Raw genomic sequence first — 26,585 nt, 5'->3', positions numbered from 1 at the left:
TTAATTTGGCCAATATTCACTGCTACTGCACAGCTACGGATTAAATATGATGATCCAAATTTATAATTTAGAATTAATTCAAGTGATTTAACTTTAACACCTCATATGATGTCATAAGTCGTAATAATGACATCGCACTTGAACTTTTTTTTTTTAACAATTTGCGGTTTAGGGCTTCCGAACTTTGAAAACTTGATCGCCAACAAATTCAAATAATTTCTGTAGTTATGCAAAGAAGAATGATTCGTTTGGGAGTCAAAAGAGTTGACTCTTATTGGTGAGTCAAATTATCTGAATCACTGAAAAGACTTGAGAACCTTGAGAAATTCCTGACTTTAGATTGGGGCGGGGTTATAGTTGGTGGGCGGGGTTATAGTTGGTGGGCGGAGTAACGTGTGTTATGATTGGTTGAAGAATAAAAACAAAGGAAGACGGCGTGATGTTCAAGCGAAGCAACCAGAAGGGGAACGAAGGTAAGATGATGTACTTCTGTCCCGCCTCTAAACAGGCTCTGATAGTTTTCCTGTCACTGTATGGATAAACAAACAAACAAATAAATAAATAAATAATCAACGATGATATGTAACAATTTCATAAACCAATCAAATTCCGATCAATCAAACCAAAGTCCCGCCCACCCACATATGCTTGAAATAAAATGCTTTTTAAAAAAGTTTTGGCACCTGCCTAATCACTCAATTTCAATACTGCAGTTATGTGTAACATAAAAAATGTTTTATTTTGAAAAAAGCCGACTGTACAAGCAGAAACAAACAATCCAGCAAAGTCTTGTTTAAATTGAATGTAAGGAAATTTTCAGCCAAAAATAAAATATACACAAGTTATTTTAACCCAAACTGTAGATCATAAGACATATTTGATAATGTTTGTTTATTTATTTATTTATTTATTTATTTAGGCTAAACTGGAGGCTATAAGATTCTCCTGTTAGCAAAATGAGCCTCGTAGCTTCAGGACAAATCTAACGAGCTGAAGGTGGATTTCATTTCCGGCTGAACTTTTCCTTGCACTGTTATTCTTTTTGACCAGCACCAAGTGTTCACTCTGAAAGCTGTTAATGTTCCTTTTATTCTGAATCAGTGAAGATGTTTAAACACAGACGGGCAGCAGGGGGCGATGTGCTGATACGACGTCAGTACTGTGATAAAGACGTAGTGGAGATTCGGTGGTGTTGTGCGTAACAATAAATCCACTTTACAGTAAAGAGAAGCTGATTGTTTCTTTTTTTTTCCAAAGAAAATAAGTTTTGGCACCATTTTGCAACATCAGCATCGTGATGTCATGTATCGTGGTTTGATATTTCGGTCATATCGCCCGCCCCTGACGCAGCCAGTCATAAACGCTCGGGAGAAACACACGCTAATTCTTCTCAGCCTTGTCCTTTTTCTTCTCTTTCTTTTTGTCCTTCTTTTTCATCTTCTTCTCTTTCTTCTTTTTCTTCTTGGCGTTCTTACTCGACTGGGTGTCGTCCTCTTTCCCGTCTTTCGTCTCCTGGACTCTGGGCTTGTCCTCGGTCCTGTGAGGGCTCGTGTCTTCTCTCGGTCTTTTCCTCTCGGCGCTTCGCTCGTCTTGGTCTCGGCGCTCTCGCTGCCTCTTATCGTCTTTAAGCTGCTGATCCTGTGACACGGAAGAAACACTAATGTAAGACACTATGTAAGAGGTTATGAAGGATTCTGCAGCAAGTATTTAAATCAATTAACCTATAAGTGATTAAAATCCTTTTTTTCCAACCCAGTAGCTACAGCTTTTCATTTTCTTAACCTACATGATATGATATATATCATATTTTTAATTTCTGTCGCTGTGTGTCGAGTCATCGAGTCTCCATCCTGGGAGTCAATCCCAAAAGATTCGATTCCCTGATTCAACTGAGTCAACTTTAACGCTTTGGAGTCACAGTCGGTCTCATTTACACATCTTTCACTGTTTAAAAAATAAAAAATGAATAACTTTAAAAGACGGAAAAGTCTGCAAACTTATTTTTTTAAATCTAAGACCTGTGAAAGAGGCGGTCCCTGTCAGTCATAGTAACTGTATTTTACTCAGAAAAACCCATTTTATCACAGCGTTTAAAAGTTTTCCACGTTTAAAACTCCTGCAGAGAAGTGCAGAAAGCCAGCTGGAGTGCAATCCTTCATGATTCTGAAGCTTGTGGCCAGAAAAGTGTACAAAAGATGTGAGATATCAGACGCTCAGTAGTTCAAGGAGGAAGTCTCCAGGCCTGGGACTAATGAAGTGCATACTAAGGTCATTTTCAAGTGTATAGGGCCTTTCACACCGCGGGAACCTTTTCATAGTACCTGAACTAATTGTGGAACTACCCACTTTTATGTGTTTTCGCACCTCCGGAACTGGGTGTGATTTTAGTACCGACTGCCTTTTTCGAGAACCAGATGAGCTCCTACTCCGGAGCAGGGTCTAACCAGCACAACTGGTACTATCCGTGACGTAAGTAGACGCTGATTGACCAAACGCGTATGAAAACACCCTCACCCGCCATGATTTAAAACGCCGTGTAAACATACTGTAGTGTCGACTTATTCCACAAGTATGGAGAACATCGATAGATGGACGCGAGACACAACAAACACACAGCTCCGATCACAGCGTCCTCCATCCTCCGTTTGTTTACGTTGTTCTTTGTTTCCGTTGATGAACGCCGCGCACAAATGACGTCGCTGTCGACCGGCTTACGTCACTTCCTAGTGCCCGCTGTCGGTGCGAATGCAGCCCTTTAAACAGTACTGGGAAATAGTTCACGCAAAATCACCCAGTACTTTAGTACCGTAAATTTAGCTCTGGAACTAAAGCGGTGCGAAAGGCCCTTATTTTTTTTTCCGATTGGCGAAGCGTGAATGCTGTTTTGGAGCTCGGGAGTGGTCTAGAGATCGGATCCTTGGTCTTAAAAATAAATAAAATAAATAATAAATGGACTGACTTGAGAAAACAAGATTTATAATAATAATAATAATAATAATAATAATAATAACAACAACAACGTCTGTTCTCTCTGGACTTTCGTATCATTCTGAATTTTTGTTAACGGTATTGTGAGAACCATAGTGATGCAAAAGTTTTCACTCCCAAGAGATCGGATCCCTGGCCCTCTTTAAATAAATAAATAAATAAATAAAACAAAATGGTGGTCTGGGACACAGTTCACATCAGGTTTGCTTTTTTCTTTGCAGTTTGAGAAAAATAATTTAAAAAACAGCAAACAGTTGAACCTAGTTGAAACTATTTCGCAATCGTGACACACGGAATTGCGTCACAGTACGGAAGGAATTCTTTCATGTGGACACAAACCGTGGATTATAAGCCCCGCCCCCAAAGGAGCCCAGAAACCGTCCGGACTCAAGTATTCGGTCCAAGTGTGAAAACACCATTAAAGAACGACGAAGGGCCTGGGACTCCATTTTGTAATGTCTTCAGTGTCTTTTACCAAAATACTGTAAATGAAACTAAATCAAAAATTTACTAACCAAATCCAAATCTGTAAAAAAAAAAACAAAAAAAAAACGAATTAAGCAAATCCTGAACTCAGACGCACGTATAGTGTACGCAGTGTTTAGTGTGTTGACCTGGTGTGTGTCGGTGTGTTTGTGTCCCTCGGCGCTGCTCAGGTCCCCAAAAAACTCCTCACAGCGCTGACAGAAGAAACCGATGACGGGGATCAGATCACCCGAACCTGCGGCGAGATAATATTAGCATCACGCGTCAGTGTTTAGAGGAGTTCCTCCTGTATACCGCGAGGTTCTGCGTGAAAGAAGGTTCTGTGTAACACTTATTTTTATAAACTTATTTTTATTTTTATAAACTTTTATTATAGCTCTGACACTGGTGTCTAATCTAGTTCTCGTATCTTTACTGCAATATTATAACTCTGATACTGGTGTCTAATCTAGTTCTCGTATCTTTACTGCATTATTATAGCTCTGATAATTGGTGTCTAATCTAGTTCTCATATCTTTCCTGCATTATTATAGCTCTGATACTGGTGTCTAATCTAGTTCTCACATCTTTACTGCAATATTATAACTCTGAAAGTAGTGTCTAATCTTGCATTCATACCTCTACTGCATTATTACAGCTCTGATATTGGTGTCTAATCTAGTTCTCGTATCTTTACTGCATTATTATAGCTCTGATACTGGTGTCTAATCTAGTTCTCATATCTGTCCTGCATTATTATAGCTCTGATATTGGTGTCTGATCTTGCATTCATACCGTTAGTATATTATTATAGCACTGATTTTGGTGTCTAATCTAGTTCTCACATCTTTACTGCATTATTATAGCTCTGATATTGGAGTCTGATCTTGCATTCATACCGTTAGTATATTATTATAGCACTGATTTTGGTGTCTAATCTAGTTCTCATACTTTTACTGCATTATTATAGGTGTGATATTGGTGTCTGATCTAGCTTTGAAACCTTTGGTACATTACTACAGGCGTGAAACTAGTGTCTGTTCTAATTCTTGTACCTTTACTATATTGTTCTAGATCTGATATTGGTGTGATAAATCTCATATTTTTATAGCTCTTATGTTGCAGTCTGATCTATTTTATTTATGATCTAACGCGTTAGTACCTTCGTGCTTGAGCAGCCCCTCCAGCTCCTTCACCAGGTACTCCTTCCTCTTCTTCTGGATCTGTTTCTCTCTCCGCTCCTTCTCCCTCTCGTCGCTCTGCTAACCGGCACACAACTCCGCATTAGCATCAACGCCATTATTTATGTTATTATTGTTTATTTCATTTATTAATTACGCCGTTACCTTGTCTCTGTGCTCGGTGTCTCTGTGCTCATGGCTGCTTTCGGATCGGTTACTCCGACTGTCATCAGACTTCTGCACTGCACACGATCCAGATAAAATTAATTATTATATACACCGTGTCTAAATCTCACTGATACTGGTGTCTGATCTCGCATTCATATCTTTACTGCATTATTACAGCTCTGATACTGATGTCTAATCTAGTTCCCATATCTTTACTGCATTATTATAGCTCTCATATTGGTGTCTAATCAAGTTCTCATTTCTTTAGTACATTATTATACCTCTGATATCAGCGTCTAATCTAGTTCTTATATCTACTGCAATATTATAGCTCTGATACTGGGGTCTGATCTTGCATTCATATCTTTACTGCATTATTATACCTCTGCTATTGGGGTCTAATCTAATTCTTATATCTTTACTGCATTATTATAGCTGTGACATTGGTGTCTGATCTAGCTTTGAAACCTTTGGTACATTACCACAGGTGTGAAACTAGTGTCTGTTCTAATTCTTGTGCCTTTACTATATTATTCTAGATCTGATATTGGTGTGATACAGCTCATATTTTTATGTTCATGTCTGATCTGAAGGTAAAGGAGGCCTATACCTCTACTGCCTTACCACCACTTGGCAGGTCAGATCACAGCCTGGTCTTACTGCAGACCTGTTATAAACCCTGTGTACTGAAGCAACCTGCAACCACCATCTCAGTCAGGAAATGGACACCTGAGGCTGGTGAGTCTCTAAGGGACTGCTTTGAATGTACAGACTGGAACGTATTGCTGGGAGTAGAAGGGAACAGCATGGACATTGACAGACAGGTTGACTGCTTCACTGATTACATCAACTTCTGTAGAGACACTATTATACCTACAAAGTCTGTGCAATGTTTCCCAAATAACAAACCCTGGATCACTGGTGACATCAAGGCTATCCTTAACCAGAAAAAGGAGGCATTTAAAGATGGAGACAAAGAAAGGCTCAAACATGTCCAATATGAGCTGAAGAGGAAATTGAAGCAGGCTAAGGAGGACTACAAAAACAAAATAGAGAAAGACCTACAGCAGAATAACATCAGAGAAGTGTGGAGGGGAATTAACAATTTCACTGGCTACAAAAAAAAGACCAACCAGGCACCAGTGGGTGATGTGGACGGAGCCAATGAACTCAACAAGTTCTTCAACAGGTTTGATTTTACTGTTACAAATGCAGCCTGTACACACACAACCCCTCATTCTTCCTCTATGTCTCCTCCTCCATCTACTCCAACTCCTTTGCCTACACCTGTGTGCATCTCCACCCCTGCAGCTTTGCCCCTCCTTCACCTGAGCATGCTCCACCATCTGTCACAGTAACAGGGGTGAGGCTGCAGTTACGAAGACTGTGCCGTGGGAAGGCAGCTGGCCCAGATGGTGTTTGTCCTAGACTGCTTAAGGACTGTGCTGCTCAACTGTGTGAGCCTCTGCAGAGGATCTTCAACCTGAGTCTAAAATTGGGGAGGGTTCCGGCTGTGTGGAAAACATCTTGTATAGTTCCAGTACCTAAAGTAAAGTGTCCAGCTGAACTACATGATTATAGGCCGGTGGCTCTCATATCCCACATTATGAAGGTTCTGGAGAGGATGATTCTGCGCCTGCTAAGACTCGAGGTTAAACACGCAATGGATCCCCTGCAGTTCGCTTACAGAGAGCACATTGGTGTGGATGATGCTGTCCTCTACATGTGTCACCGTGTTTTGTCTCATCTGGAAGAACCCGCAAGTTACGTGAGGATTATGTTCTTTGATTTTTCGAGTGCATTCAATACCATCCAACCAATCATCCTTAGAGACAAACTGAAAGGGTTGGGGGTTGACCTCTCATTTGTGTCCTGGATCACTGACCTGACAGAAAGGCCCCAGTTTGTCACGCTGGGGAACTGCATCTCTGCTAGAGTTCTAAGCAGCATAGGGGCTCCACAGGGGACTGTTTTGGCTCCATTCCTGTTCACACTGTACACAGCAGACTTCACCTACAATTCTGAGTATTGCCACATTCAGAAGTATTCTGATGATACTGCGATTGTTGCATGTATCAGGAATGGACAGGAAGAGGAGTACAGAGCCCTGATAAAATCCTTCAGTGACTGGAGTCACAGAAACTGCCTCCTAGTAAACACCTCTAAAACCAAGGAGATGGTAGTGGATTTTCGAAGGGATAAACCCCCTCCTTATCCAGTCAGCATCTACGGTGCGGACATTGACGTGGTGCCAGTCTACAGATATCTAGGCGTGCACCTGGACAATAAGTTGGACTGGTCACTTCACACAGATGTACAATATAAAAAAGGGTAGAGACGGCTTTTCCTCCTAAGACGGCTTAGGTCCTTCGACATCTGCAGGAAGACGCTACATATGTTTTACAAAACTACAGTAGCAAGTGTGCTGTTTTATGCTGCAGTCTGCTGGGAGGCATAAAGCAGAAGGATGCAAGGCGGGTGGACAAACTGGTGCAAAAAGCTTCTTCAGTGACTGGAATGAGGTCTGAATCACTGCAGGCCGTGGTGGAGAGACGCACACAGAAAAAGCTAGAGGCCATTCTGGAATCTCCTGACCATCTCCTACACAACACCCTGATGGACCAGAGGAGCAGCTGCAGTGGACGACTCACCTCACTGCACTGCAGGACTGAACGATACAGGAGATCCTTCATCCCCACTGCCATCAGGCTCTACAACACCTTAGACAATGGCAGATGACTAATCACTACTCTCATTACTTTACTACTTCACTACTTTGCTATTCTCACTGATTTCTACTACTCTCACTACTTTTTTTTACTACTCTTACTACCTTCTTTCTTGCTTATCTAAAAGACTACTTGAATTTCCCTTTGGGGATTAATAAAGTTTTATCTTATCTTATCTTATCTTATCTTATTTGTCATACCTTTAGTGTATTATTACAGGTCTGACATCTGTGTCTGATCAATCTCTGATACCGCTATTATTATTATTATTATTATTATTATTATTACTATTATTATAGGTATGATGATGTCTGATCTACCTCTAATGCATTTAGTGGATTATAGGTCTGATATCAATGTCTGATCTAGTTCTTACACCATTAGTGTATTATTACAGGTCTGATATTGATGTCTGATCTAGCTCTGATATCTTTAGTGTGTTATTACAGGTTTCAGAATGTCTGATCTAGCTCTGATACCTGATGTCTCATGTAACTCTAATACCATTAACGTCCTACTACAGATCTGATATCTGTGTCTGATCAAGGTCTGATATCATTAGTATATTATTATAGCTCTGATGTCTGATCTAGCCGTGATATCTCTGGTGTACTATTTTAGGTTTCAGGATGTCTGATCTAGATCTAATATCATTACTGTATTATTATTGGTATGTCTCTTCTAGCTAATCTATTTAATGCACTATTATGTCTGATGTTGATGTCCGATCAAGCATGTGTATTTTTTAGTGTATTATTATAAGCCTGATATTGATGTCTGATCTAGCTCTGATACCTTTACTGCGGTTCAGTGTCTCCAGCGTCACTCTGAGAGCCGTGGTCGAGCTCGCTCCTCTTTGCTCCTCCTGCTTCTGCTTCAGTCTGGCGGCCATCTTGCTGATGTCGACCTGGCTCAGGTTCAGCCCGATGGTCTTCAGCAGGTTCTTCACCCTCTCGCACTCCTCCGCAGAGACAGACACGTCCGGGGTCAGGGGTCGTCTAGAGGTCACGGCCTGGCCTTTGGGGTCCTGGAGAACGGGCGCTTTGGAGAGATAGGGAGACGAGATCGGATTTTCGGAAGGTCTGGTTTGGGCGAGGGGGACGGTGACGGCTTGGGGTTTCATCCTCCCGTCTTCTTCTCCGTAGAGAAACTCCTCCTCGTCCTCGATGCTGGAGAAGACGCATTTATTCAGGAACGCTTCCGGTTTTTGTCCTGGATCGTTCCAGGATAAGATTCGAGGTAACGCGCCGTCGCTTCCGCCCACTCGCTCGTGAGGAAGTACGGAGTTCGGGTTAAAGTCAGCAGCGTGTTCGACTTTAACCCGAACTTCATCTGAACACGACCTCGTCTGAAGTTCTGGAAGATTCTGTGAAGGTGAAGGCTGAGTTTCGTGCTTTAGTCTCATGTCTTCCTGGGTCTGTTAAATTATACAGATACATTACTACATCATTAAACATTTAAAGATATGAATAAACTACATACAAAAAAAAAATATTTATAATATCATGTGATTTGTCTCGGAATTTAAACTGGTTCTAGCTAGAAGAACATAACGCAAGCTCCTTACTCTAGCTGTGAACACGGTGGAACCTTCACTTTAGGGCTGGACGATATGACGTAAAATATCATATCAGAGTTCTCGAAGACGTTTCAACGATACGCATCATAATTTATTGGATTGTTAACGAACTATAGGATTGCTAATGAAAAAAAAATTGTCTTTGATGACACTTTTATTTTAACGTCTAATAAAAACATTCAACACTGAAAAGGACAGAAACTAAAAACTCTGTAAAAATGTTTACAATTTGAAAGATTCAGTGCAGAATTTGATCAAATCAGCTGCTAATAATCAGTTAGTGATGATTAAACATTTTATAAATTCACGATATTTCAGAAAAGTGTACGGTGACATCATGTATTCCGATATCAATATATCGCCCAGCCTTACGTTGCAGGTTGCGAGGTTTAGGCCAATATTGCGTGTGAAACTTACATTAAAATTACGAAGCGATTCAAAAATATTCGCAGTCGCAGCTGCTAACATCACAGAACGAACGCTGGTGCACGTAGCTACTCACGCCACCGCTAGCAACTAATAAACTTCGTAAAGCCGACGTTGCTCAGAAGGAAAGAAGTGGAGCAAAGTTTGAAAGTATTTGTGCGATACGAATAGATTTGCGAGTTTGTTTTTGTCATTTTTGTAAACACGAAATTTTTAGTAACGATCTTTTGAGGACGGTGAAATCCGACAAAGAACCGAAAAAACCTGGATATATAATTCTACTTTTACTTCTATGTTATCTCGTAAACTTGTTTAAAGGTAAAATTATGTAACTCTTAACGCACAAACTAACTACGGAGGCGAAGAGAACAGGAACGAAGTTACGTTAGTTTTTAGAATAATTCCGGTATTTATGGTATATGATGTTAATGTCCGATCTAGCTCTGACACCTTTAATATGTTGTTATAGGTTTGGTGATGTCTGATTTAGCTCGTATACCTTTACTGCATTGTTATAGGTCTGATGTCGATGTCTAATCTAGCTTCATCATCATGTATTATTATAAGTTTATTGATGCCTGATCTAGCTACGGTATCTTTAGTGTATTATTATTATAAGTCCAATCACATAAAATGTAGCTCTGATAGCTGTAGGTTATTATTATAAGTCTGATGATGTCTGATCTAATTATGGACATATAATAATACATTAAATAGATACCAATGACATCTAATGCAGCTCTGATAGCTTTAGAGTATTATAATAAGTCTGATCATGTCTGATCTAGCTCTGATACCAGCAGTGCAGTATTATAAGTCTGGTATGGATTGATATCTATATTATACTACATCTGATGATGTCTGATCTAGTTCAGATACCATTGATGCATTATTATACTATTATAGGTCTTATATTGATATCTGATCTAGCTATAGTATCTTAGTGTATTATAATCTGTCTGATCTTGCTCTGATATCTGTATTATAATAAGTTTGATGATGTCTGATCTAGTTATGGTTTCGATATTATAATCAGCCTGATGTCTGATCTAGCTCGGATACCATTAACGCATTATTATAGATCTTATAATGATATCTGATCTAGCTATGGTATCGTTAGTGTATTATAGCATGTCTGATGATGTCTGATCTAGCTATGGTAACTTTAGTCAGCAGCTAGTTCTGATTGGTAGCATTTGGTAGCCCCGCCCACCACAAATCTGACGTAAGAACAGGGCAGGAAACTCAGGAAGAAAAAAAAAAAAAAAAAAGAAAGCGCACTTTTCATGTATTTTTTTTCTCCTTTTTGTTTTTCTTTATTTGTCTTTATTTCTTTTTTCTCTTCATTCTTTTCTCCCTCCATCCTTTTTTTCTCCGTAAAGTGTTTTTTTTTTTGCAGTTGCTGGTGAATCCAGCACAGACGCTGTAGGTAAGCAGTGAGAAGGTAAACGAGGTGGAGTAACGTGATCGCGGATGAAAGGTTATATGGTGAATGAGTGAGGAGCGAGTGGTTATAAGCTGTTATAAGCTGTTATAAGCATTCGTACCTGGTTGATCATGAAGGTGTTTTTCACCACAGTCAGGTGTTTCTCCAGCTCTTTGCTCTGTAGAGCCTGTTTCAGGTTCTGGAAGAGGTCTGGTACTCTGGCGCTAACGGATGGAGCCGCTGCGTCTTTAACGCTGCGCTGAGGGTCTTTATGGAGCCGAGGCTGGCTTTTACTCCTCGGTAAGCTCCGCCCCCGGCTGCGACTGCGACTGCGACTCCGCGGCCGGCTCTTCGCTCTGGTGCGGCTTTTCCCCTGACTCCGACTCCGACTCCTGCTCCGAGCTCGGCTCCTTCCTCGACTGTGAGCTCGGCTCTTCGCTCGGCTCCTCCCTCGACTCCTCACCCGACTCCGGCTCCTGCTTTTACTCCGCCCTCTCGAGTGCTTCTCTGAGCTGCGTCTCTCGGCTTCGCCGTCTGCGCTTGGGCGTCTCGTGCCTTTGTCTCCTGATTCGCCGGATGGTTTGAGCCGATCTTTAGCTTCCAGGATGCGCAGGAATTCTTCAGCTTTCTTCCTGTGAGGACGTGGAGATTTAAAAAAACAAAAACAAAAAAAAAACCCCAAAGCTAATTTTAATATTCAACAGAGGAGGTGTGGCTTGTGTGTCAGTCTCAGTGAAGGAGGCGTGGCCACCCTCTACACTCCCACCATTTTTCCTTCACTTTCTTTCCTCATTCTTTCTTTCTTTGGATTTTTGCTCCCTTCCCTTCAGTCTTTTTCCCTGCATGTGCCCTTCCTTCCAGTTATTTTCTTTTATTACTCTTTCTTCCTGTTATCCCTCCATCTTCGCTTTTCTTTCTTTCCTCACCATGCTTTTTCTTTCTCCTCAATGTTTACTTTCTTTTTGCATTTTTCTCACACTTTCTTTTTTATTTTGTTTGTTTCTTTCTTTCTTTCATCCTTTCCTCCATACTTTTGTTTACTTCCTTCCTTTAGTTTCTCTCTTCTTTCCTATCTATCCATTCGCTTATTTTCCTTTTGCTATCTATTATTTATCATTTTCCTTCATTCTTTTTCTCCATCATTTTAACACCTTGCAGTTAGTAACATTTGTGTGTGTGTGTGTGTGTGTGTGTAAACGTTACTCACTTCACCTCCAGATTCTGCAGCTCGTCCTGGTGAAGTGTCCATCCTGCAGGAAACTGTGCTGGAGGAGCTGCTGCCTGTTCACACACACACACACACACACACACACACACAGTCATATCAGATTGCATTATGGGATTGATACGATGTGTGACGATATGAAATGTGAGTGTGTGATGATACGATACACGAGTGTGTGACGATCCGATACACGAGCATGTGACGATACGATACACGAGCGTGCGACGATCCGATACACCAGTGTGACGATCCGATACACGAGCGTGCGACGATCCGATACACCAGTGTGACGATCCGATACACGAGCGTGCGACGATCCGATACACCAGTTTGATGATACGATACACGAGCGTGTGACGATCCGATACACGAGCGTGTGACGATCCGATACACCAGTTTGATGATACGATACACGAGCGTGTGACGATCCGATACACCAGTGTGATGATACGACACACGAGCGTGTGACGATCCGATACACCAGTGTGATGATACGACACACGAGCGTGTGACGATCCGATACACCAGTGTGATGATACGATACACGAGCGTGTGACGATACGATAAACAAGTGTGACGATACGATACACGAGCGTGTGACGATGCGATAAACAAGTGTGACGATCCGATACACGAGCGTGCGACGATCCGATACACGAGCGTGCAACGATCCGATACACGAGCGTGTGACGATCCGATACACCAGTGTGATGATACGATACACGAGCGTGTGACGATACGATACACGAGTGTGATGATACGATACACGAGTGTGTGACGATCAGATACACGAGTGTGTGACGATCAGATACACCAGTGTGATGATACGATACACGAGCGTGTGACGATCCGATACACCAGTGTGATGATACGATACACGAGCGTGTGACGATACGATACACGAGTGTGATGATACGATACACGAGTGTGTGACGATCAGATACACGAGTGTGTGACGATCAGATACACCAGTGTGATGATACGATACACGAGCGTGACGATACGATACCATACACTAGCGTGTGACGATGCGATAAACAAGTGTGACGATACGATACACGAGTGTGTGACGATCCAATACACCAGTGTGATGATACGATACACGAGTGTGATGATACGATACACGAGGGTGCGACGATCCGATACACCAGTGTGATGATACGATACACGAGCGTGATGATACGATCCACCAGTGTGATGATACGATACACCAGTGTGATGATACGATACACGAGCGTGATGATACGATACACGAGTGTGATGATACGATACACGAGCGTGATGATACGATACACGAGCGTGATGATACGATACACCAGTGTGATGATACGATACACGAGTGTGATGATACGATACACCAGTGTGATGATACAATACACGAGCGTGATGATACGATACACGAGCGTGACGATACAATACGATACACTAGCGTGTGACGATGCAATAAACAAGTGTGATGATACGATACACGAGTGTGATGAAACGATACACGAGGGTGCGACGATCCGATACACCAGTGTGATGATACGATACACGAGTGTGATGATACGATACACGAGCGTGATGATACGATACACGAGTGTGATGATACGATACACCAGTGTGATGATACGATACACGAGTGTGATGATACGATACACCAGTGTGATGATACGATACACGAGCGTGACGATACAATACGATACACTAGCGTGTGACGATGCAATAAACAAGTGTGATGATACGATACACGAGTGTGATGAAACGATACACGAGGGTGCGACGATCCGATACACCAGTGTGATGATACGATACACGAGCGTGATGATACGATACACCAGTGTGATGATACGATACACGAGTGTGATGATACGATACACGAGTGTGATGATACGATACACCAGTGTGACGATACGATACACCAGTGTGACGATACGATACACCAGTGTGACGATACGATACACCAGTGTGACGATACGATACACCAGTGTGACGATACGATACACCAGTGTGACGATACGATACACCAGTGTGATGATACGATACACAAGCGTGACGATACGATACCATACACTAGCGTGTGACGATGCGATAAACAAGTGTGACGATACCATACACTAGCGTGTGACGATGCGATAAACAAGTGTGACGATACGATACACGAGTGTGTGATGATACGATACACCAGTGTGATGATACGATACACCAGTGTGATGATACGATACACCAGTGTGATGATACGATACACCAGTGTGATGATACGATACACGAGTGTGACAATACGATACACCAGTGTGATGATACGATACACGAGTGTGACGATACGATACACCAGTGTGATGATACGATACACGAGTGTGACGATACGATAAGATACACTAGCGTGTGACGATGCGATAAACAACTGTGACGATACGATACATGAGTGTGTGACGATACAACATACGAGTGTGACGATACAATATACGACTGTTACGATATACAGCGATAAAGAAATCTGAATTGCGTGATGCTGTAACAGTTAAGATAAATTAAAATCATTGTGTTTGAGTAATTGTAAGTACACTTTGTGATATACCGTACACCGCGATACTTTGCTGGCCGGTTATTGTACCGTATTGTATGAAATATCGCACAGCCCTGAACGCGTTTCGGTGTGTTTATTAGCGGTACCTGGAAAGGCGGCTCGGTGCTGAAGCTCTGGAAGCCCGGAGGAGGAATGGATCTGGGGTAGGACACAGGGTTCGGGAAGTGCGGAGGGAAACCGGGTCTGTTAAACGGGCCTGGGAAAGGAGGACCGGCCCCGGGAGCGCCTGGAGGTCCATACCGGGGAGGAGGCACAGGAGCCCGGTGATAATCCGGGTTCGGCCCGCGGTGCATCTCTCCTGCTCTCACTTCAGCTAAGCAGCAACAGTTTTAAAACAACATTAATCAAGAGTTCTATATTATAATCGTAAGCTGAATCTGTCCATAGAATAAAATAAAATAACGCTTTAAATCAAGATCGCTAATGTTTTGGGTCTGCGTGTATGGGACTGAATTAGAGCCACAACCGAATCTCATCTCTGCATAATATTGCACCCTCAGGACCCTGCTGTTTTGTAGCTATCACATTCGCCTGATTTAAAAACATTCCCAAGCGCCGCAGCACTGCTTCCTGTGGTCTTCAAACTTTAAAAATACAACTATCTGAAGTAACTTTAGCAATACTTCAGCAGGATTGAGTTAAAGAAACGTAAAGCTGATTTAACTACATGTGGTTTAGATAATAATAATAAAAAAAAAAAATACGCGTTGAGCTCAGTTAGCTAGAAAGCTAGCATTTAAATGCATTTTTTCTATTACATTTACTACACAAATTTATTTACATGTGTAATAACATAATATCATAATTAATCCTATACAATCGTTTAACACTTTAAAACATTTTTAAACCTTACCAAAAAAATCAGGCATGTAAGTATCTACCTTAAAAATGGCGGCGCGTCAAACGGGATGCAGGATGTATACAGAGTGCACAAACCTTCACTACACTACGACCAAATACGGCGACCATTTTGCGAGCCTGTCCATTAATATGCCTGTATAAAATGTTACATTCGCGCGTCTTAATTTGTGGTTTTGCGACTGGTACCTTGTTATGCAACATTTCAAAATGAAAATTACTTCAATAATTAAATATTTATGTAAATATATCTATATTTTGTGTGGTTTTATTTTCTTTTACGATTGCTGGAATATTTTTGGTCAGCTATGAGGTCGCTGTTAGGACCCCTGCCCTGCCAACCGAGCATATCATGCAGCAGCAGCAGTGCTAACGTGAGAGTGCTAATTTTTCATAATTTCTGCGGAATAAAGCTGAAATAAAGGTTTCTCTTCATGGAGAACGACATTCTGGACTCTCTGGAGGATTTGGGGTATGTAGGAGAGAGAGTTTAGTGACTGTGTGGAAAGGCAGGGTGTGTCAAAGTGCGCAAAGATGTTTTTAACATGTTTAATTCAAGTCAGTTCAGGTTTTATTTGTGTTTTGGCTCAAATGAGCTTCAGAGGTTTAGATTCAGATCCTAAATAAACAGCAGTGTGGAGGAGAAACTGCAGTCTGACCCAGAAAAGTGAGGTTATAAAGCATTGCTCTTCTACAGCAGCATGTTAAATCATCATCAGAATAATCAGAATAATAAAGTTAGAGGAGTGTGAGAGCATGTTCTTTATCAGTGTCATGATGAAGCAGCTGATAACTTCATTAAAAATCATTATAAATTATAAATCTGATGTTTAATATGTGTAATATGTGTAATATAAATATTAATATCTTTTTATATCATGTAGCTCTGACTTTAAATTGTAATCAGCACTGATCTGATGTTTGTTTATTTATTTGTTTGTTTGTTTGTTTATTCATCTGTTTGTTTATTTGTTTGTTTACTTACGTATTTATTTTCTTATAAGGTGTCTGATGCTTCTGGAACTCATTTAAAAGTGTCACAAGCATCATTTTTTGTTTCTTTATTTAAATATATTTAATATTTTCTGATATTTTTAACAGCGACTGCATGAGGTCACTTTTTCCCCGATACTGAAACCTTCAGCCTGTTTTCTTTAAAAACCTTTAAACTTTAACTTTTATTTTTAATTTTTAGCCGAAGCACTTCACGGTTAAACTCTTTCACACACAAATCACTTACACTGTAAATGTCATTAAATAGAAATGTAAATGTAATAAAATCAATCCTAACAGCAGGAATAATATTTCCAGTTCCAGAAATACATTTCTTTTCCAGATCTGATTCTAAACTTAAACGTTTGTTACAGGATCTGATATCCGATCTACAGTTTTTTGTCGTATCAGACCAGTACTGATATACTGAGTATCAGATCAGTTCCATCTCTATTATTATTATTATTATTATTATTATATTGTGTGTAAAAGGGAGTCTCATTCATGTGGACATCCTTTAAAACTGTCAGAAGGATTATTTATTTGTTTGTTTGTTTGTTTGTTTATTTAAGAGTGATTGACGGATGGATTCGCTCAGCTTTCACTTCGGAGAGGAACTTTTTAAAACTCTGGTGTGAATGTTGGACTTTTTTGCAACTCCAGTGAATTTCTGTAACAAAAAAAAAAAAAAAAAGTAGTAAAAGTCTGATCTCTCGCTGTATTTCGTGTGTTTTATTTGAATGTTTTCTGACGTTTCTGCTTCCTCGCGAACTCTACGCTGTGACATCACCTCGCGCTGTGAGTGGGCGGGGCTTATCTCTGACTCATCACACTGTTTAAACACGTCTTTGCTGTAACGCTGCTGAGATTAAATGAGAGCTGATTAAAGGAGCTTTTCATTCATTCAAACATCTGGATTTAAAATAAAACCATTAAAACAATCAGTTTTCTTCACTTTAGCTTTTAACTCACTTTTATCTCATTGTAATGATTTTACTTTTACTGTCCTAATATTTTAATATTTTAATATTTCTCTGCACTCTAAAGCACTTTGAGCTGCATTAGAAAGATACGAAAGGTGCTGTAAATATAAGGCAATGTCCTATCCCTACCAATGCTCACTTTATTAGGAACACCTGTACACCTGCACATTCATGCAGTTATCTAATCAGCCAATCATGTGGCAGCAGCACGATGTATAAAATCAAGAGCTTCAGTTAATGTTCACATCAAACATCAGAATGAAGAAAAAGTCCGTGACTTTAACCGAGGCATGGATGTTGGTTTGAGTTTTTCAGAAACTGCTGATCTCCTGGGATTTTCACACAGTCGCTAGATTTTACACAGAATGGTGCAAAAAAGAAAAACATACAAACAAAAAAAATCACCTCGTCTTTTTCTAATCTTCACCTGTCCAGTTTGTTGAGTCTGTGCTCATGATAGGCTCAGATTCTTGTTCTTGGCTGACAGGAGATGAACCTGATGTGGTCTGCTGCTGTTGTAGCTCATCCACCTCAAGGTTCGATGTTTTGTTCATGCTGAGATGCTTTTCAGCTCACCACGGCTGTAAAGAGTGATTATATGAGTTACTATATCCTTCCTGGCAGCTCGAACCAGTCTGGCCTCTGATCTCTCTCATCAGCGAGGAGTTTCCACACACAGAACTGTTGCTCACTCAGTGTTTTTTGTTTGTTTTTTCGGTGTTGCGCTCAGGTGTTTTGCGCTCAGGCGTTTTGCGCTCAGGCGTTTTGCGCTCAGGCGTGTTGTGTCTCAGCATCAGCGCTGATGACGCTAAACCGGAGACTGTAAGCTTTTAGTTGTGTTAGTATGGAGTTGTTGTGTTGATCAGACGCCGCTGATGTTTTATTATTGTTATTGTGGTGTTACGGTGTGAACTGATGGTGTGATGAGGAGCAGAAGATGAACTCTCGGTGGTTGTTGTCGGTGTTTTGGTGTCTGTAGGTATCAGGGACCGCTGTTAGAAGATGGCGCTCTGCAGGCGGCTCTCAGCGGCGGCGCTGCGTCTCCCGAGTTCACCAAACTGTGCGCGTGGCTCGTCTCCGAACTCAAACTGTACTGCAGGCTGGAGGAGGACGTCCACGCCACCAACTGTAAGTGTTCTTCCAGGGCGCGTGTGTGTGTGTGTGTGTGTGTGTGTGTGTGTGTGCGTGCGTGTGTGTGTATGTGCGTGTGTGCGCGCGTATGCGCTTTATATTCACTTAACCACATCAACTTGATTCGTAGCTTTAATGTTAAAACATCTTTTTCATTCAGGAGCTTTTCTAAGTGTCTGTGTACGCGCGTGTGTGTGCGCGTGTGTGTGCGTGTGTATGCGTGTGTGTGTGCGTGCGTGTGTGCGTGCGTGTGTGTGTGCGTGTGTGTGTGCGTGCGTGCGTGTGTGTGTGCGCAGGTCCAAGCGAGGCTGACGGTTTCCAGTTAGAGATGAGCGGTTTGCTAACAGAGTTAGCGTGTCCATACTCCTGTCTCACACGCGGAGACGTCACACACCGTCTGCTGAACGCCAACAACTGTCAACTACTGCTCAGTGAGACACACACACACACACACACACATCAAATATAAAAACAAATATGAATATGCAAAAGCATACACACACACACACACACACACATATATGGATACATAGAGATACACACACAAATACATGGAGACACAGAGACGCACACACACACATAAGAATACATAGAGACACACACACACACACACACACTTCTATGTGCACTATAGATGATTATTTTATTACAGATTTATTTCGGGGGAAAATGTGTCTCAGCTTTTGATCTTTTTGGTTTTAGAGTTAAATAGAATTTGATTTGCAGAATTCTGTCGTGTAAAAACTGCATCACGTCGCCTCGTGCTCTGGAGTTTTCCCCAGCGTTTCGTGTTGATCTATAAATACAGTTTACTTTACCAGCGTATGTTTATTTTAATTTATAATTTATAAAAGTGTGACACAGACGATAGGTATAATAATAATAATAATATTAATAATAATAATAATAATGATGAATGATTCAGTCAATGAAAACGTATTGATGTAACACAAAAACACCAAAGTGCTGACTTGGTATAAAAACTAACCAACACTTAATAAATTAATAAATTAATAAAATAAAACCGCACAGTACGTTACGACGAAAGTCTGACGCTGGTGGAGAAGCTGAGATGGTTTTCTGAGATGTTGTATGATCGTGTGGTGTGTGTTCAGCGTTCCTGATCTCGGAGCTGGAAGCTGCTCGGATGGCGATGGTGAACGCTCCACAGAGGAAAGCTCAGGACGCAGGAGGAACCGTCGGCTGCAGCGAGCTCTTCCTGGAGCTGAAGGGCATCTGTGTGGCGCTGGGCATGTCCAAACCTCCATCCAACATCACCATGTTCCAGTTCTTCAGCGGCATCGAGAAAAAAGTACACGCTTTTACCTTTTACACACACACACACACACACACACACACACACACACACACACGAGAAGGCAGATGTACCGAGCTTTACTTTGGAGGAATGATTATTTTTCTGTTAACACCAACATATTTATTTTTTTTGTCTTAGAGCTACATCATGCTAAAAAAATTCATTATATTTAAACTATTTTTTACGAGTTATTTGTGATGTTTTTAATTAAATATTTTAACAATATTTTATCCTAGTGAAATGCGTGTTTTTTTTTTTAGTGAAATTCCACATCATACTGAAATTTATTTATTTATTTGTTTATTTATAATCTAAAAGTCTTTTTTTTTTATTATTTTAGTAAAATTTTCATTTTAAATATTTATAAGAGTTTAAATATATTTAAAAAATATTTAAATATATATAAGAGTTTCCAGGTATATCTTTTTGTGAATTGTTGTTTATTTATTTATTTTAAACTGAAATATAATTTTTTTTATTTAAGTAAAATTTGCATTTTAAATATTTAGAAATCTTTTTGTGAAATTTAATTTAGTGAAATTTCCTTTTTTTTTTAAAAAAATTTTTTTTAATTTCCATTTTTTTTGGTGAAACTTTATATATTTTAGTGAAAATTTTATTTATGGTTTTGTGAAATTTTCTTTATATTTTACTGAAGTTTTCATTATAATTTAGTGAAATTTTCATTTTAGAAATTTTTTAATTTCCATGTATATTTTTTTGTGAAATTTTGTTTTTATTTTACTGAAATTTTCATAATAATTTATTGAAATTTCCATTTTTTGATTGTTTAATTTCAGTAAAAATTTTATTTATGTTTTAGTGAAATTTGTGTTGTGGGTTTTTTTTTCTGTGGAATTTCATTTATAATTGAATGAAATTTTTGTTACATTTCAGTAAAATTTCTCGTAGTGAGCTCGTAGCTCCGCCCCCTGCGTTTACACTAATATTATGACGTGTGTGTGGTTTGTATTTTTTCTCCTCAGCTGAAGGAAGCGTTATCTAAAGTTCCTCCCCGTCACGTCGGTGGTCCTCTGATGAACAAAACCCTCGGCCCGCTTCACTGGGTGAGTTTAATACCCCAATGCCCCGGGGTTGGGGGTTTTATTTATTTTTGTTTTTTTATATATTTGCATGGTTTTAATGGACTGTTATTTTCTTTTTTTTTTTTTTTCCAGGAGAAAATCGAAGCTATTAACCAGGCGCTTGTGAACGAGTACGAGGTGAGGAGGAAAATGTTACTGAAGCGTCTGGACGTGACGGTTCAGTCCTTCGGCTGGTCGGACAGAGCCAAGGTGGGTTTACTGTCCGATCTACTGTCCGATCTACTGTCCGATTTACTGTCCGATTTACCGTCCGATTTACTGTCCGAGTCTTCAGCGTATCTGTCTGATTCTTCACACACTTTCTTCCCTGTGAATCTTGAAGGAAAAAACTCTTTCAAAATCACTTTTCACGCTGGAAACGGTTTAATTCATTAAGTATTAATTTAGTTAATTAGTAATAATTTATAGTAACTCAGCTTTAAGGTCTGAAAGTGAACATTTTTATTTTATTTTAGTGACTAGGGTTTTTTTATATTTAGTGAAATTTGCATTATAGATTTTTTTCTTTATATTTTAGTGAAATTTGCATTTTCTAATTTTTTTCTATGAGTTTTAGTGAAATTTACATTTTATATATATATATATATATATTTGTTTTTCTTTGAGTTTTAATGAAATTTACTTTATATTTTTTTTTCTTTATATTTTAGTGAAAATTTGCATTTTCTATTTTTTTTTTTTTTTTTTAGTTTTAGTGAAATTTACGTTATATTCTGATATTCTCATGGAAATTCCATTATATTTTTGTATTTTTTTTTCTTTATATTTTCATAAAATTGTCATTATATGTTGGTGAATATTTCTTTATATTTTTGTAGAAATTACATTACAACTCTATATAATTCTACATTATTATATGAACAGTAGCAAAGCTCTGAAAGTGAAAACACTGAATATTTATATTTTTGATCGTTTATAGTAACAGTCCTGAACAATGTCATTTACGCCACATCACAAATTATCTCTTTAATTAGAAAATAATTTAATAAATCTTCTGTGCCAGAAATTATTTATATTTCAATCTAATTTTGCTTTTTTAAAATTTTTAATTAAACAAAATTATTAATTTCTGTTCCTTCATTAATAGAATTTGTTAAATATTGAAATTACTAAGTAGCTTAAATTGTGTCATCTGGAATATTTTTTTTGCAGGTTAATAACATATTTTAAACAGATGTTTTTACTATAACACCAAAAATATGGTTTATAAATATTTAAATGATCATGAATTAATTTAATTTTTGTATAATCAACAGTTTTTGGTATAAAAATTATTCTTTTATATGTAAAAATTATTTATCCTGAAAACACGCAATTTAAAATAATATTTCCACGTATTTGCTGTAATTTCACCGAATTACAGCTTTATCAGGAAGGACACAATAAAAATATTCTGTTCTCATGTGAAATTCACTTTGCCTTTACTTCATTTACTGATGCTCATCATTCCTGGTTTCCGTGGTAACCAGGAAGCAATTTTACGTAATGGCAGAATTGTTGGTTGTGGTGGAAATGACCGCGCTGCCGAGGGACGGATGTATTCTGTGTAAAATAGACTGAAAGAATGATTCGTACGTTGAATATTGAAAAAGTCTACATTTATTTCAGTGAATAAAAATATAAAAATATATTAAAAAAACAAGATTTTAAGATGAAAAGTCTGGGTCTGGATGAATAAAATCACATTTATAAAGTAGCAAAAAATAAGTGGTGAAAAGTCTCCAAGTCTGTTTTATTGAGAACTTCATGAAATGGAAAAAAGAAGAAAAATTAAATCTTATTTTGTAATTTTATTAAAAATACATCATGAAGTTGTTGAAATAAGAAATGCCATATATATATATTAATGACATAAAGAGCAAAATGTCAAAGCTATAAATAACTATTGTAGTAAATATAATAATAGTTATCTAAGGTGTTATGTTTTTTTTAAAGGTATGCTGAAATAATAAGGTTTTAATTTCTTATTTTCGACTTTGTACATGTTGTGAATATTGTTGCTATAGTTACCACATGACAAACGCAAGTGAATTTTATTTTATTTTTTTCTTCTCCCTCACTTGCCTTTTCTTCCACATTGTCACGCAGTCAGTATCATATTATGTCGCTTTTTTTTGTTCTTAGAGCCAGACTGAGAAGTTGGCCAAAGTGTATCAGCCCCTGCGTTCAGCGCTCGGCTTTAAGAGCAGAGTGTGTGTCGCTCACCTTCTCGCCGCCCGAGAGGATTTATCCAAAATCCTGCGCACGAGCAGCGGCCAGACCCGAGAAAAAACCTCCTGCGCCATCAACAAGGTAAACGCCGACATTTAAAGCTTATATTGTACAGTACAAAGTGAAAAATGAAATCTAACTACATCACAACACTGCTGAATGAATTCTGGATTGTGATTGGTCAGAAGGTGTTGATTAATTTTCTATAACAGCAGCTCTGACAGTAGCGCAGGTTTACATTAATGCGCTCGTTCTGATACGTTATCGTTGCCGTAGTAACAGCTCATTCACAGGGACGTGTACAGCGGACGCTCCATTAAAAAAATCATTAAATTTGGTGAAGTTTTCTCCAGAGATAAAACACTTGCTGTTATAGGAAGTAACTAAATCTGCTTCATCACACCATCCTGTCACTCATTAGTTTCTTATTAAAAAAAAAAACACTACGTTGTGTTTTATTACCTGTTTAATAATGTTAGTTTTTTTGAAAATAGAGCTATAGACGCGACTCATTAGGGGTCCAAGCATTTATAGATGAGCGTATTCATGGTGCAACAAAATGGCTGAATGTCTTAATTTATCCTTTAGTGTACTTCATATCCTCTCGTTTGATGGACTAAGATCCTTCTACTCATCCCAAGTGTTTCAGACACTTCTCAGAAGCAGTTTTGAAGAAGCATAAACCAGAATTTCTCTTTTAACGGGTTTAACGGGTTGTTTTTCATTTGTTCTGTGGCTAGCTACGTAGTTTGTGCCTCTGTATCACACTAGTCAGGAGAAAACCATGGCAACTGGCGAAAAACTCAAAGGAACACCCACTAGCAGCATAAAAATGTTTGTGCGATGCGAGGCGAAAGATTGGTGTCGGTGTGAACGCAGGATTCGATTGAAGAGAACATCAACTGTATGTGTGTTACAAAAACACGCAGGATATTCGGCTTGATTTAAACTGTCTTAACTCTGATTCCGACAGGTTTTGATGGGACGTGTTCCAGATCGTGGTGGAAGACCGAACGAAATCGAGCCACCTCCTCCAGAGATGCCAACGTGGCAGAAACGCCAAGACGGACCGACAGGGGGCGGCGGAGGGCGAGGGGGAGGCAGGGGTGGCTATGATCAGCACCAAGGAGGACGAGGAGGGGGTGGAAGAGGGGATAGAGGGGGTAAAGTACAAGGAGGCTGGTCAGATGGTGGCAATCAGGGTCATTATCAAGATGGAGGAAGAGGAGGGTACCGTGGAGGCTACCAAGGTGGGCAACAAGGGCAAGGAGGACCGGGATATCCTGGAGGAGGATATCAAGGCGGGCACCAAGGTCAAGGATACCAAGGTGGAGGTGGGCATCAAGGTCAAGGTTACCAAGGTGGAGGTGGGCATCAAGGTCAAGGTTACCAAGGTCGAGGGGGTCATCAAAGTCAAGGATACCAAAGTGGAGGGTACCAAGGAGGGCATCAAGGGCAAGGATACCAAGGTGGAGGGTATCAAGGGGGTAACCAAGGGCAGGGCTACTCTGGTGGAGGTTACCAAGGGGGTCAACAAGGTCAAGAAGGTGGTAACAAAGGTCACTACCAAGATGGAGGGCGACAACAGGAGCGCGGAGGAGGTAGAGGGGGTCGTGGAGGGAGAGGACGAGGAGGACGAGGTGGGCAAAGCGGAGGCTGGGGTGGAAGAGGGGGGCAGAATTTTAACCAAGGAGGGCAGTTTGAGCAGTTCTTCCAACATGGCGGGCATCAGTATAACCAGGCGGGGTTCGGGCAGGGGTTTTACTCCAGCTGAGTTAGCGAGAGATTATTGGGAAATGACATTTAGAACAAGAATCGATTCAAGATCTTACAAAGGTGGATGGCTTTGATTTATTTTTGAGAATGAAATCAGTTATAAAGAAACAGTGGTTAATTTTCTTGTTCTTCTGCTAACAGATAAGCTAACTGCTTAGCTTAGCTAAGTCCAGTATTCTATACGACCTTTGGGACGTGTAAGACACGGATATTATATCGGTTATTTTTTGTTTTCGAAGAAGCCTTAACTTGATGTGGTTCCCACAGAAATCAGTAGTGTTAATAGCATTATTTATTGCCAGCACTTGACAGCTGAATTTGTTTCACCCCTTTTAGCACACCATGACTCACGACAACTCGACATACTGTTATTGAAATTACTTGATGGTTAAACTGACTGCATTGTAGTGTTTTTTCCATTTTTGCTTTAAACATTTGTTTACAAATATTGGATGATAACCTCACAGAGGTGGAGAGATGTTTCTTCATCCAGTGCATGAGTATTACTTTCTGTTTGAGTGGGGAGGAAAAGGGGGGTTCAGTTAAAGAATTCCCAAATTAGTTTGTTTGAGGAATTGCTTTTGGAAAAGTGTTTTGAATGTGTGTGAAAACTGACAGCAATAAAGAAGAGTATGGTATGTATGTGTCTCTGAGTATTTTATTTCAGCTTAGCACATGATTAGAGCATCAGTTTCCTGATCCGTTTTGTATCAACTTAATGGTAGCATTAAGTAAGTTTAAAATTACTGTAAAGTTAACAAAATATTAGTTCAATGATAGAGTGAACCTTCGCCTCAGTCTAAGTTTGTGTGCACTCTGGAGCAGGTTTTCTTCACAGATCTCTCTCTACATGGCTGCGTGGATCCTTCCCTCAATTATGACCAGTCTACCAATCCCTGCTGCTGAGAAGCAACCCCATAACATGATGCTGCCACCACCATGCTTTACCATAGGGATGGAATTAGTCAGTTGATGACCAGTACCTGGTTTTTGCCTAATTTAGTGCTTAGAGTTCAGTTGACTGTATGTCAGTATGTGTATATTCAATTCAATTCAATTTTATTTGTATAGCGCTGTTAACAATGGACATTGTCACAAAGCAGCTTTACAGAAATAAATAAATTTTGCTTCACAAAAATATATTGTAAATATTTGAATTTATCACTGTGAATTTATCCCTAATGAGCAAGCCAGTGGTGACGGTGGCAAGGAAAAACTCCCTGAGATGATATGAGGAAGAAACCTTGAGAGGAACCAGACTCAAAAGGGAACCATCCTCATCTGGGTGCAACGGATAGTGCGATTATAAATAATTCCCTTCTATTATTGTGTACTATAAGGACAAAGAGTGCAGTTGTGCAACCAATAAATTCATCACAGTTTTTGCAAGAAGTCCGGCTGGTTAAAATCTATCCACTGTCCACTGAGTGAGGGAGAAAGAGAGATGGAGAGAAAG

At 39.7% G+C, this 26,585-nt stretch overlaps 2 protein-coding genes across 3 annotated transcripts; one reads left to right on the top strand and one right to left on the bottom strand.

Moving 5' to 3' along the window:
• Positions 1-713: 713 nt before the first annotated feature.
• si:ch211-195b21.5 (zinc finger protein 318) lies at positions 714-15,318 on the bottom strand. Of its 2 annotated transcripts, none has more exons than XM_026948167.3 (8): positions 14,840-15,318; positions 12,170-12,243; positions 11,084-11,594; positions 8,327-8,948; positions 4,800-4,876; positions 4,616-4,712; positions 3,603-3,709; positions 714-1,638 (listed from the first exon to the last, which is right to left on the bottom strand). In XM_026948167.3, exons 1-8 carry the CDS (start codon positions 15,044-15,046, stop codon positions 1,381-1,383), a joined length of 1,953 nt encoding a protein of 650 aa, XP_026803968.3. In that variant the 5' UTR covers positions 15,047-15,318; the 3' UTR covers positions 714-1,380. The 2 variants fall into 2 exon arrangements, with proteins under 2 accessions (XP_026803968.3, XP_026803967.3); XM_026948166.3 differs by having other exon boundaries at positions 4,616-4,715; positions 14,840-15,310.
• Positions 15,319-15,926: 608 nt separating this feature from the next.
• On the top strand, positions 15,927-25,767 carry fam98a (family with sequence similarity 98 member A). Its single transcript, XM_053237416.1, has 8 exons — positions 15,927-16,083; positions 18,567-18,715; positions 19,015-19,149; positions 19,834-20,030; positions 21,023-21,103; positions 21,215-21,331; positions 23,267-23,434; positions 24,327-25,767. The coding sequence occupies exons 1-8, from the start codon at positions 16,046-16,048 to the stop codon at positions 25,125-25,127; spliced, it is 1,686 nt and encodes a 561-aa protein (XP_053093391.1). The 5' UTR covers positions 15,927-16,045; the 3' UTR covers positions 25,128-25,767.
• The last annotated feature ends 818 nt before the right edge of the window (positions 25,768-26,585 follow it).

Source organism: Pangasianodon hypophthalmus, chromosome 10, assembly GCF_027358585.1.
Source record: "Pangasianodon hypophthalmus isolate fPanHyp1 chromosome 10, fPanHyp1.pri, whole genome shotgun sequence".
NCBI classification, from domain to species: domain Eukaryota; kingdom Metazoa; phylum Chordata; class Actinopteri; order Siluriformes; family Pangasiidae; genus Pangasianodon; species Pangasianodon hypophthalmus.
Note: the sequence above shows the minus strand (reverse complement) of the source record. Positions and strands in the feature narration are given on the sequence as shown.

Bases quoted from the DNA above. Each gene is read 5' to 3' on its own strand.
- si:ch211-195b21.5 (XM_026948166.3), bottom strand. From the start codon at position 15,046: ATGCACCGCGGGCCGAACCCGGATTATCACCGGGCTCCTGTGCCTCCT. The intron at 4,877-8,326 runs GTATCAGAGCTA...GATCGTGTGCAG, and splicing joins GACACTGAACCGCAGTAAAG to TGCAGAAGTCTGATGACAGT. The intron at 1,639-3,602 runs GTCAACACACTA...TCCGTGTCACAG, and splicing joins AACACACCGACACACACCAG to GATCAGCAGCTTAAAGACGA.
- fam98a (XM_053237416.1), top strand. From the start codon at position 16,046: ATGGAGAACGACATTCTGGACTCTCTGGAGGATTTGGG. The intron at 20,031-21,022 runs GTACACGCTTTT...TTTTCTCCTCAG, and splicing joins TCAGCGGCATCGAGAAAAAA to CTGAAGGAAGCGTTATCTAA. The intron at 23,435-24,326 runs GTAAACGCCGAC...TGATTCCGACAG, and splicing joins CCTCCTGCGCCATCAACAAG to GTTTTGATGGGACGTGTTCC.